The sequence below is a fragment of the Candida jiufengensis genome (assembly GCF_024610255.1).
Source record: "Candida jiufengensis strain CBS 10846 chromosome Unknown scaffold1, whole genome shotgun sequence".
In the NCBI taxonomy this organism is placed as follows: domain Eukaryota; kingdom Fungi; phylum Ascomycota; class Pichiomycetes; order Serinales; family Debaryomycetaceae; genus Lodderomyces; species Lodderomyces jiufengensis.
In genome coordinates, this window is record NW_026261562.1 from 2,706,019 (window position 1) to 2,718,483 (window position 12,465).

The 12,465-nt window shown below is 26.9% G+C and overlaps 4 protein-coding genes across 4 annotated transcripts; 2 read left to right on the forward strand and 2 right to left on the reverse strand. All coding sequences in view use genetic code 12, as the record gives it.

The window, feature by feature from the left end:
* Positions 1-377: 377 nt before the first annotated feature.
* On the reverse strand, positions 378-1,448 carry KGF54_004940 (uncharacterized protein; the record flags this gene model as incomplete). The annotated part of the gene is made up of 1 exon (XM_051765693.1): positions 378-1,448. One exon carries the CDS (start codon positions 1,446-1,448, stop codon positions 378-380), a length of 1,071 nt encoding a protein of 356 aa, XP_051618981.1.
* Positions 1,449-1,898: 450 nt separating this feature from the next.
* On the reverse strand, positions 1,899-3,041 carry KGF54_004941 (uncharacterized protein; the record flags this gene model as incomplete). Its single annotated transcript, XM_051765694.1, has 1 exon — positions 1,899-3,041. The coding sequence occupies one exon, from the start codon at positions 3,039-3,041 to the stop codon at positions 1,899-1,901; it is 1,143 nt and encodes a 380-aa protein (XP_051618982.1).
* A 669-nt stretch (positions 3,042-3,710) lies between these two features.
* Positions 3,711-5,123, forward strand: LAS1 (rRNA-processing protein; the record flags this gene model as incomplete). The annotated part of the gene is made up of 1 exon (XM_051765695.1): positions 3,711-5,123. The coding sequence occupies one exon, from the start codon at positions 3,711-3,713 to the stop codon at positions 5,121-5,123; it is 1,413 nt and encodes a 470-aa protein (XP_051618983.1).
* Positions 5,124-5,563: 440 nt separating this feature from the next.
* On the forward strand, positions 5,564-10,936 carry SPO72 (Spo72p; the record flags this gene model as incomplete). Its single annotated transcript, XM_051765696.1, has 1 exon — positions 5,564-10,936. The coding sequence occupies one exon, from the start codon at positions 5,564-5,566 to the stop codon at positions 10,934-10,936; it is 5,373 nt and encodes a 1,790-aa protein (XP_051618984.1).
* Between the last annotated feature and the right edge of the window lie 1,529 nt (positions 10,937-12,465).

Here is a 12,465-nt window from a genome sequence, read left to right on the forward strand (position 1 = left end):
TGAGTGATTTGATGACTTCTTCATTGACCAATTTCTTGTTTGTACGTATTTCTTTATTTCTTACCGAGGAAAATTGCGGAGTACAAATTAGATGAATATGATAAGCGATATGCATATTAGAAAAAAAAGTATTATTTTAAAAATGTATAGAATTCAAATTAAGAAGATCTAGAAAGGTTTGTAGAATATAGAGATGATTTTGATTACGAAAACTGTCTTATTTCATGGATGAATAATGCAATATTGAAATTAAACTCTATATGATGAGAAGAATAAAAAATTTAAAATAAATAACCAAATACGAAGACCCCAAAAATAAAATTAAAACATCGTTCATCCATTTTCTTTCTATCAATAATTCTAATTAGTAACTGACTCTATAATTTAGCAACAGCTGTTGATTGTGAATTCCCATTATATTTCTCATGTAATTTTTGACTTTCTTCAACCATACGTTTTGGAATAAATCCATAAGCTTCTTGAATGGCAGTGGCAATACATTTACCATCTAATGTATAAAAATTGACCACTGCTAAAATTCTATTATTACCCATTGAAATAAATCTATAATCTAAATATAACCATTTACTTGAATCAAAATTCAAATCATGAAAATATAATATGTGATCCAAACTTACTCTGAAAAATTCAGATTCATTTTTATCTAATGGTAATCCAATTGCTTTTATTATAGTTGCTAACCATAAAGCATCTGATGCAAAAGTTAAACCTAAAAATGATAGTTTTACTTTATCTTCTCCCAAAGAATAATCATCAAGAAATTTAACAAACATTCCCAATTCAACATCACCTATTAAATTTATATTAAAATTTTTAGTTTTATTAAAAAAATCAAGTGGTACAGCATGTGCAAGATTACCATTTGTATGTTCAAAATATGGTAAATCATCAACTTCATCTTTAAATTTAAAATATTTAGGATTAGGACTTCTTTTAAAATTGAAAGGTAAACTTTTAATATCTGATCCACTTTTTAATAATTTTTGATATTCTTGTTCTTTAACATTTAAATCGTTATCCTTTGTGAAAGATGCTTGTAATGTGAAAACCAATACATTTGTATGTTCTTGATAAGCTAATGCTATTCTATTTGCAAAATTTCTTGTATCACTAATTTTTAAAACTTCCCATCTTAATAAACTTTCATTTGATCCTGCTTTTACAAAATATGAATGTAATGAATGTGGTTGGAAATTTTCTCTACCTACTGATTCCCATGCTGCATTTAAACCTTGTGATAAAAAATCTCCTCCATATGTACCTCTTGCTCCTTCTCTAAATGGTTCAACTGGGTATACACCTTGATATATTACTTTATTGCCTTCTTCTTTTATAAATTTTACTTTTGATTTTGCTTCTATTTTACCAACTGGATTATCATCGTTATAAACATCTTGTTTTAATCTTTCCATTGGTGTTAATGCCATTTTTGTAAGTGAATATGTATGATATGAATATTTAATATTAGTGAGAAAGGATTAGTAATTATTTAAAAAATAATTGTGTACCTGATTAGATCTTGTTACATCTATTTGCTATTTATATATTTAAGTTGTATCATAATATTGAGGCTTTTACCGAGGAACAAAATTATTTACATTTTCAGATTTATGTCAAAATTTTTGTGATGCTTGTCGTAAATTTAGTCGTTTAAATTGACGGTTTTTTAATAAGATATTTATAGTGGGTAACAAAAATGAATGAACCAATTTCTTAACTCCAGATATTTTCATATTAGGAAATAAAGTCAAGTTGTCTGGATAGTCATTATAAACTACACTTGCAATCAAATGAACCACTGGAGAATTGACTTATATACTACAATTTAGTGTTTCAATATTATCACATATTATTTTTATTAATTTTACTCTATAGATTTATAAATGTGCCTGATCTGCTGTACTACCAACACCATCAAATAATATAGTTAAACCTTCTTGTACAATTGTTGCAATACATTTGTCATTTTTATTAAATAAAAACCCACGACATACCAATCTATTATTACTTAATCTTTTCATTTGATAAGTTAAAGTTAACCAATCTTTACAAATATCAAATGCAGAACCATCTTTTGGATCATATTCATTATTATGAAAATATATATGATGATCTAAAGACATTGCATTATAATGAAATAAATGCATTGCATTTAATGTAGAATTTATTATATGAGTTGCATCTCTTTCTTCATCATATTCTTCACCTCTTTCTAAAGCTGGTGCAAAAGGTATATGTAAAACTCTTGCTAATGTTGTTATAAATGCAGAATCTGAAATATCTGCTAATCCAACATAATTATACATATGATTTTTCATTGATTGAGTATTTTCTGGTAATATAATTCGTTTATCGATATAATGTGGTTGATCTATCGCATCATAAAATTTCTCTCTCTTTATACTTGGTTTAGCTCCTGGTTCTAATTTATTGATTAATCCTGTAAATAATGTAATCCATCTATCTGAAAATTTTAATTTCTTTTCTTCTGGTGTTTTTCTAAAATCTAGAAATTCATCATCATATGCATTTCTTACAAAATCTGTATGTTGAGTTTGATAAAGATCATTTGGATTAGGATATTTTTTAGATAAAGTAGGTGGCGTTATTGATTCATTATAATTATGTTGAGTTTTAGTACCTTGTTTTCTTAATGTTATTATACAATTAATTCTATTTTTACCTCTTTGATGAGCTAATATTGCTCTTTTACTTATTAATCCATCATCATATAATTTAGTTACTCTATATTCCATAGGAGTTCTATAATTTCCTGCATTAATAAAATGTGAATGATAAGCATCAGGTATAAAATATTCTCCTGTTTCTGGGTTTTTTGTTGATTCAATACCAACTAATAACAGTTGGGCAATCATATGTCCTCCATAAACCCCTCTTCCTCCAATTACTGGTAATCTTAAAGGATGAGCTCCAACATATTTATTATCATCAATTTTAATAATTCTTAATGCTTCTTCAAAGTCTGGTAATGGATTCTCTCCTGCACTTAATTTTAACATTGGATACTATACTAATATTGAAATGTGATTTGAATAAATATATCTAATTCTTTAATTAAAGTATTGTTGATTACAACTCTTACTGAATCATTATTTTCATTAAAAAAGATGTAGAAACCTAATAAGTTTATATATATTTATAAATTCTATACTTTACTTTTTATCAAACGTATTTTCTGATTTTACTTTTAAACATTTAATAGTTTTCTAAAATAAAAACTTTAAAAAAATTTAATAAACCCCACATTTAGAAGAGAAAATAAATTTTTCAATTTTGAATTATTATGTAGAATGATTTTTTCTCACTTTAAAAGACATTTTCTATTCGGACTTTAAAAAGTTTTGAACATATTGACAAAAGTGTCAATCAAAAGTATAAGATTATGAACATCAACCAGTAGATAATTATAAGTATCTTAGCCCGAATTCATTAATATAGATAGATTTATCGAAAAATATCGAAATAAACGATTTTTAAATTTTTGCATGTGAATTTTTTCTCGACCTGAGCTTGACCTATATAGGTTCACGATCTGCTCAAGTCTCGCTCCAAGTTGATACGATTGTTTCCCATTTTACTCATTTGGCAACCCTACAATTTTTCTAGCGCACTTTCTTGCTTAAAAAATTTCAATACCAACTTAATTTAAGGCACATCTTAAATATGATATGAAAATAACTCCAACTATAGTAGCATATAAATCAGATAAAGATTTATTTGAATTAAAAGAATGGTTTTATAATTTCAATTCCAAAAATGATTATCGTCAAAGGGCAATAAATAAAGTTGAAGCAATGTTAACAAGAGGTAGATTACCTCATGGTATAGAAGCAACATCATTATTATCATCAGTTATATTAACTGACCTAAAAAATCCAAATATGGAATCAAATGTATTACAACTATCATATACAATGGCTATAATAAGATTTGTAAATGGATTAATTGATCCTTTCCAAAAATCAAATTATGTTGTTCCAATGCAATTATTAGCAAAACAATTAAATTTACCAACATCATTTGTTGAATTAAGACATATGGGAACTCATGAAAATTTACCAAGTCTAGAAATGTTACGCATAGCTTGTGAAAATGCATTGAATTGGTTATTTGATCATTATTGGTGTCATGTAAATGAAGATATAGTGGAAGAATTACAAAATGAAAATGATATATATTTTGAAGTTGTAGATTTTAGAACAAAAGAGTTTGAGAGAAAGATAGATAATTATTCAGTTTATGACAACCTCAAGTTGTTCAAAAAGGAGAGAAAAGATAATTTAGATGAACCATTAGATAAGTACAATGATATCAAATTCAAGAAATGTATAAAAGAATTAATTGAGTTTGGGAATTCAGATCCTAGTTTACTAATTGATATATTGATAAGAAAATATTATATAATATATCCAAACACTAAACTTAAAGCCAAAAAGATAAAGTACAATCCATTATTTGAAAAATTATATAAACCTTTGTTTGATGAATTGAATGTTGAATTTCATTTGAGAATGCTTTATCAAATTTCAAACTTGGTTGAGTATAATGACATAAGTGAAGTAAGTCAAAAACTTTATAAAAAATTAGGATTTTCCACAATACTATCTCATGAGGAAGCGGAACAATTAATTGAATGGACACCGTATTTAATCAAATTCATCTTCAGTGTACCATTTTCACAAGTTCCAAGCACATTGTGTTGCACACCTACCGAACTACTCACTTCTGTTTTTGACAAATTGAAAACTATATATAAACTGGATCAGACGTTAAATAAATTGCTAAATATCATCTCAGTTCAAGCAAATGAGAAAAATTATGATAAAGAAATGATTGAGAAATTGAACACTCTAACAAAGAAAAACCAGGCCACCAAAGACAAGCCAGTATTCGAATTACCACCTTCAATAGACGACTTATTGGCTGAAGATACATCTAGCAAAAGATCAGCCAATGACGACATTTCAAGCAATGATGATAATACTAATAAGAAACGAAAGAAAAATTCTAATGAGAAAAAAGTTTATTTATTAGAAGAACAAGAAGACTGGAGACCAACTCCTTTTGGTATGTGTATATAATTTAATTAATAATATAATGACTTTTTGATGAATTTGTTAGCAGTTATTTCAATATCAATCTCTTATCTATTTAATAATATTGATTAGATTGTTTGAATAATTTTGTGTCACGATTAAATAATTAAAATCAATCTGCAATAAATATTATAATTTAATGGTTGTAAAGTAACAATCAATTATTAATACATTTAGCCCTTCGAATCAAAACTTCATCATACCTTGTATTATATCATAAGCCAAGTTAGAAAGTGCCATAAAATATTTAATCAAATATTTACAACACAAATAACTTTGGAACTTGGGGCTATTCATTTGCATATCCAAAATATATATATTCAATTTTAACATTTTGAACCACATTTTCATTTTTAAGAAGCATTTTTAAAAACATTCTATTCCTTTATCTACCTAATATAAAATATAATACACATGTTTCATAAATGAGTCCTCAATGGATACCACAAAATATTCAAAAAAGATTACTACTATATGTACTAAATCAATTATCATTATTTTCAGAAGTTGATCTACCTAATCTTGAAGAAGTTTCATTGAATAATATAACATTAAAAGATGTAACAATAGATCCTGAGAAATGTGGTAAAATACCTGGTTTTAATCTAAGATTTGGGAAATTGGGAGTTATGGAATTAGCAACAGTATCAGGTATTAGTGGAGTTAAAATTGATGTTAAAAATGCTGAAATTGTTATTTCACCTGATTTTGATGAAGAGAATACAACTCAGTCTCAATTTTCTTTGGCTCAAAGTACTGCTGATTTAGCAAATACTATTATGTTAGATACTGAAGAAATGAAAAATGAATCAGCTATTGACAGTGACGATGATTTGGAGAATGAAGAAGAAGCAGTTAAAGAAATAATAAGACCAGATTCAAGAAGGCGAAGTTCTACAATGTCTAATAAATCGACTTTGGGGAGCGTTATGCAAAGAGCAGTTGAGATGGCTCTACTGAGACTACAAGTTAGCATTGTTAATATGAATATAAAAGTTATTACAGAACTGACTGATTTATTATTTGAAATTGAAGAAATTTATATAACCACCGTAAATGGAACTAGAAACGTCACAATTAAAGGTGTAAAACTAAAGACGTTGCGACCAACAGTGAATCCTGGAGATTCAAAATCAACCAAAACAGAAACAAACCAACCGGAAGAAGAACCACAAGATGATTATGAAGAAAATGATTATGGAGAAGAAGAGTTAATGAATAGTATGGTTTTCACACATGAAGAAGCAAGTTCCATCTATATGAGTGCAACATCACAGTCTTTTGAAAAACCTACTGCACAAAATGGACTCATAGATAATAAACATCAAATGAATAGTCAAGAACCACCAATTTTATTTTATATGAATCAATGTAATATTGAATTTGATGGATTACAAGCAATTTCAAATTTAGATATTGAAGTTGATAATATAAATTTTGCATATACACCAATAGCACCAACATTAATTACAATTTTTAATGGTATAACTAAAACTTTGAAAATTAAACATTATCAACAGAGACGATCATCAAAATCCTCAAAAAACAAGAATGAGAAATTCCCACAATATTCAAATGAAGATGATGCTGTTGCAGAAAATGAATTATTTGAAGGTAATATAGATAATGACAAGCCATTATTTAACAAATTAAGTTTAGGAAGTTTAAAAATATCCACTGCTTCAGCATTAGATATAGATGGATCTTTTCTATCGAAGAAAGGGTTAATGTTAAATTTTGAAAATATAATTTTAAAACAAAAAAATGAATTGAAGTTATTTGGAGGAATTGAAACAGTAAATTTCGAAAATAATGAATCAAAAATGTTTTATTTTGAGAATATAAATGATTTAGGTAATAGATCTGTTTCACCACTGAGTATACTGTCCAATTATTCAGTGACTTCAAAAGCAGATTTCAGGTTTGAAGTTTTCCAGAAAGATGATTCAAGTGTAGAGACTACTTTCTTACTAGCTAAAACTGCATATGTTAATTTGAATCCTGAAACATTAGTTGAAATAACGAAAGTAATTACTGGATTATCATCTATATCTGATGAGTTTACGAAATTCAAAACTGTTTTAAATAGTATACGGACTCACAAGGAAGTAGATAAAAAGGAAGAACCTCGATTGGAAAACCATTTAATTATTCAAACTGCAAGTATAGCCATCAATTTGATTTTATCCCAGGAGACTTCATTACAAACCAGAATACTACCCGTGAAATATGATTCGACTCAAGAAGAATTATGTGTACCTGCTATAACTTGTAATGGGATGATTGAAAATAAACCAGTATTAAATATATTTAATATTAGTGATATTACAATCAATCTAAAAGCTCAAGATTTCAAAGCATTTTTACAACCACCTCCTTCAAATTCAAATAGAGCTAATGATTTACCGAAATTAACCAACATGAAGACTGAATTGAGTCTAGAAGTTGATAATATAAGTTTTGCATTAGGTAGCAGTCAATTAAAAATTATCATAAAAGGTATACAATCAATAATTCAAAAACTATCTGAGTCCATCGTACCGACATCCAAAATAGAGCAACAAAATTTGGCACAGTCTAATTTAAATTTACGAAGAGGAGTCAGAGTTGGTTTAGGTATAAATAATAGCGCAGGACGGCCCTCGAGATTTAATATTGCAGATTATTTCATAAATATCAAAAAGGTTGATATTAAAATTGATCAAATCCTACCTAAATTTGGTAATATTGAAACTGAATTTACAAACATTAATCTCTTTAAATTGAAAAATGATCTTTTTGGTTCAATTTTTTCAATAAATATTTCAAGGTCAAAACTCGATGTATTTCTTCATCAATATCAAGATTTACCTATTAGTAAATACGAGCTACCGTTAATCTTGCTAAAATATAGAACGCAGGAAAAGGTGATGGAAGTAAGCGCAAGAGATATAGCGTTGGAATATTACACTCATTGGCTTTCATTATTTGGAAAAGATGAATCAATTATAGAACAAGTTGAAGAAGAATTGGTAGATAAATGTCCTCCAAAAGCAAATTCTCCATCAAGTAGATTTGATATAAGGATGAGTGTAATTAATTGTTCAATAGGTTTATTACCAGGAAGACTAAAATGTAAAAGTTATTTGACTGTGTCAAAAGGAAATATGGATTTAGTATTTACTGCTAATCAATTTTATATTAAGAGTTCATTGAGAGAAATTAACATTTTATTAATTGATGACTTGAAAAATGTCATAAACTCGAACGAGAGTGCCAATTTTACCACAGAATTTCTAATAAACAAAAGTTACATTCAGGTTGGATCTATCAATGTTGGTCATGTTGGCTTAACTTTCAATACAAATATAGAAGAAATTAAGAGAAGAAATTACGAATTAGGTATTAGGGACAGTTTATCGATTATAGATTTCAAAATAAACTTGGATGAATTACAATTAGATTTATGTTCTGACTCAACTAACACGTTAACACAGTTGATTAATGATTTAAAATTACCTTATGATTTTGATGATAAAGATAAAGTCAAAATAAACATTTGTGAAGAATTAAACGTGCTTCAAGACATTGATGATAAAATGTTCAATGATATTTCAGATGCATTTACTGAATTAAATTTAGATGGTGGTAGTAATTCTTTAACAGAGTCTGGAGGAACTGAAAATAATTCTCAATCAAGTTCAGGGTTGGATTTTAAAGAAGAACATTTTGATTATACTTCTCATATTGATGTTGAAAAAATTGATCCATTAAAGATCAATATAAATTTGACTACCGTTAAGTTTTACTTATATGATGGATTTGATTGGAAAGATACTAGAAAAGCTATTAGAGGTGCAGTTAAAAAAATTGAATCAAGACAAAAGATGAGAGAAGAAGAAACACCAAAAAATCTATCAGGTGATAAAGTCAAAGATCACCTAGAAGGTGAGGAAGAATTTGATGAAGAAGAAGATACTGCAAGATCTTTTATAGGAGAAACTTTATTTCAATCAATTCATGTTAGTGCACCAAGAACATCAAATATTGATTTGGCCAAGAGTATAAATTTAGGATTACAAAATGACGAATTTGAAGAAGTGAATGAAAATAAGATAAGCTCAAATATTGAAAAGGGTAAGAATTACAAAAACCTCAAATTAAGAAGATCAACTTTTCACAAATTATTATTTGATTTAAAAAACATTGATATTGGAGTTATCATATATTCAACAAGAGATCCAAGACGTGATAAAACTGATCCAAATTTAAAATTTGAATTCCTAAATCAAATTGAGATAAGTTTAGATACTATCGATATTTATGATAATGTCGTGAGTTCAACTTGGAATAAATTTTTATCATACATGAACATATTAGGAGAAAGAGAAATAGGTACTAGTATGTTAAAATTAAATATTTTGAATGTTAGACCCAAACCCACATTAGTAGCTAGTGAAGCCATAATCAAGATTTCAGTTTTACCATTAAGATTACATATTGATCAAGATACTTTGGATTTTTTAGTTAGATTTTTTGAATTTAAAGATTCAAGATTTGATTTACCACCTGATGAAATAATGTATATCCAAAAATTTGAAATAAATCCAATAAAATTAAAAATTGATTATAAGCCAAAAAAATTAGATTATGTTGGGTTAAGATCCGGTAAATCTGCTGAATTAGCTAATTTATTCATATTAGATGGTTCAAAATTAACTTTACCAAGTGTTAAATTGTTTGGCATGTCAGGATTTGGAGAATTGGGTTCAAATTTAGGGTATAAATGGAATAATGTATTTCAATCTACTCAAGTATTAGGGTTATTGTCTGGTGTTTCTTCATTGAGATCAATTGTTAATATTGGTAATGGATTCAAAGATTTAATTTTAATTTCAAGAAAAGAATACAAGAAAGATGGTAGATTTTGGAGAAGTTTACAAAAGGGTACAACTTCATTAGCTAAAACAACTGGATATGAATTAATAAACATGGGAGTAAAATTAGCTTCGGGAACCCAAGTATTATTAGAACAAGGTGAAGAAATGTTTGGAGGAGAAGGATCATCAGCAAGAACCAATAAATTAATAAGAAGAAGAAGTTCAGATGCTTCGGATAATTCAATACCTGAGAGTTCACATATAAGTAGTGGTAATAGTAATAGTTTAAGTCCAAATGTATTATTAAGTTCAGAAATATTGAATAAACAAGCAATGAAAATGAAATATGGAAATAAAGATACATTTGAAGGATTAAAATATTCAAATATAATTGAAATTGATGATTATGATGATTATGGTAATACAATGGGTTTTGATCAAGAATTATTAAAAAAATCAATCTTTTTATTACCACCAAATGAAGAAGAAGAAGATGATGATGAACCAGAAAGTAAGGCTCAGAATTCATCGAAATCAACATCCAAAAGTAGTAATAATCCAGAAGAATATGACATATATGCAATTAATGAAGAAGATGAAGAAGAATTTAAAGAAAAAATGATAAGTCTTTATTCAAATCAACCACAATCTATACAACAAGGTCTTGTAAGTGCTTATAAATCATTAGGTAAAAATTTTAAATTAACAAATAAACAATTGGTAAAATTAAAATCAGAATTAAATAAACAAGATAATGTTCAAGATTCATTAGTTACAATTTTAAAAAATTCTCCTATAATTTTAATTAGACCAATGATTGGTACTACTGAAGCTATTTCTAAAACTTTAATGGGATTGGGGAATATGGTTGATTCTAAGAATATAATTGAAAATAAAGATAAATACAGATCAGATAAAGATAGTTCGGAGGATAAGTGAATAATTAGAGTTCAAAATTTGGGTTAGCTTGTTTTTTCTTGGAGATTGTAATTAATGTTTATAGATTAATTTGATAAGAGCATTGAAATCTGTCTTTATCTCTTAGAACTTTTGATTTCATTGTTCTACATGATTAATCACAAATTCTCTTTAATGCGGAGTAAACTTTAAAACAATTCTTAAGTTGCCCTATGTTTTTATACTATCCATTGTAAGGCATTTGCAAATTCTCTATTTTGGTTTTGTGATAATATTATTATTTTTTTATGTCAAAATGTGCCAAAAAATTAAAAAGAAATTTTTTAAACTAATTAAGTCAAAAAATATTAATCTCACACGAGTTAAATGTAGAACAACTTAATTTTAATTTTTAAACGGGGCGGACTTTCTTTATTCACCTAGGTGGAGTGTTTTATAGATGGATAAATGAATGAAGAATATCACCATCACTCACATCAAATATTAACTTTGACAATTAAATTAAAAAATTTGCTATTTGAGATTGTTCCTGTAAATTTTTTCTTAACACTTTACATCTTCGCACTTATCTTTACAATAAAGTGAAAAAAACTTTATCTTCAATTTATTCATGTTACCCTTTTGTTGAAATTTATCTTGGCTAATTAATGTTAATCAGTTGTTAATAGCTCTTATCTCTTCAATTTAAATCTTTCCTCTATTTCCGCTGTATTGTCGCTATAGATTACATTTTTTTCCTCAAATATATGCTCAAATTTTTCTTATTTTCTTGATTACTTCAAAGGTGAAACAAAATTTTTAGTTCGTGGCTAAAATTAATTTTAAATTATACATTTGTTTTTGTGTCAAACTTACGAAGAATGATGTAAAAAAATGCTAATTAAGTGAGATGATACGGCCTCAAAATTATAAACGTATGAATACTTACATGGAAAAGCTTTTGGTAAGAGGAATCTAGTACTTGGATAGTATTATGGTCACAATTAATACTTGATTCCTATAACAAATTCCTCTATTACGCTTTACCGTAGTAAAAATTAGATTATAATTAGATAGAGCAATAAAAAAATTCAAGTTTCAAATGATTGCAAAAAAAAAAAGAAAAAAAAAAAAACTTTTTTTCACATTGTTTTTAGTTTAGATACAATTACATTGGTTTACTTACATGATTAAAAATTCAAATTAAAAAGTAACGTAATTTAGATAAGACTTTGATTAAAAGAAGGTACAAAATTTATACATCTTCGGATAAAATTTTCAGTAATTCAGTTCAGTGTATTTTAACTTTAGGGTTTTATTTTTGTATAAATAAGAATTTAATTCTTCAAAGTATTCATCAACAAGTAATTTAAATTTTTGGTCTACTCTCTTATCCCTTTCTCTTGTTTTCCTCTTTGTAGATCATTCAAATTTTACTAGTATCTTTAGGACAGATTAACTACCTTTGGCTCATGTCATTTTATTTATTAACTCATAAAGTTAAAAATTATTTACAATCAGTTCATTAACTTTAATAACAAAGTTAATACTATATTAAAATTTCATATAAA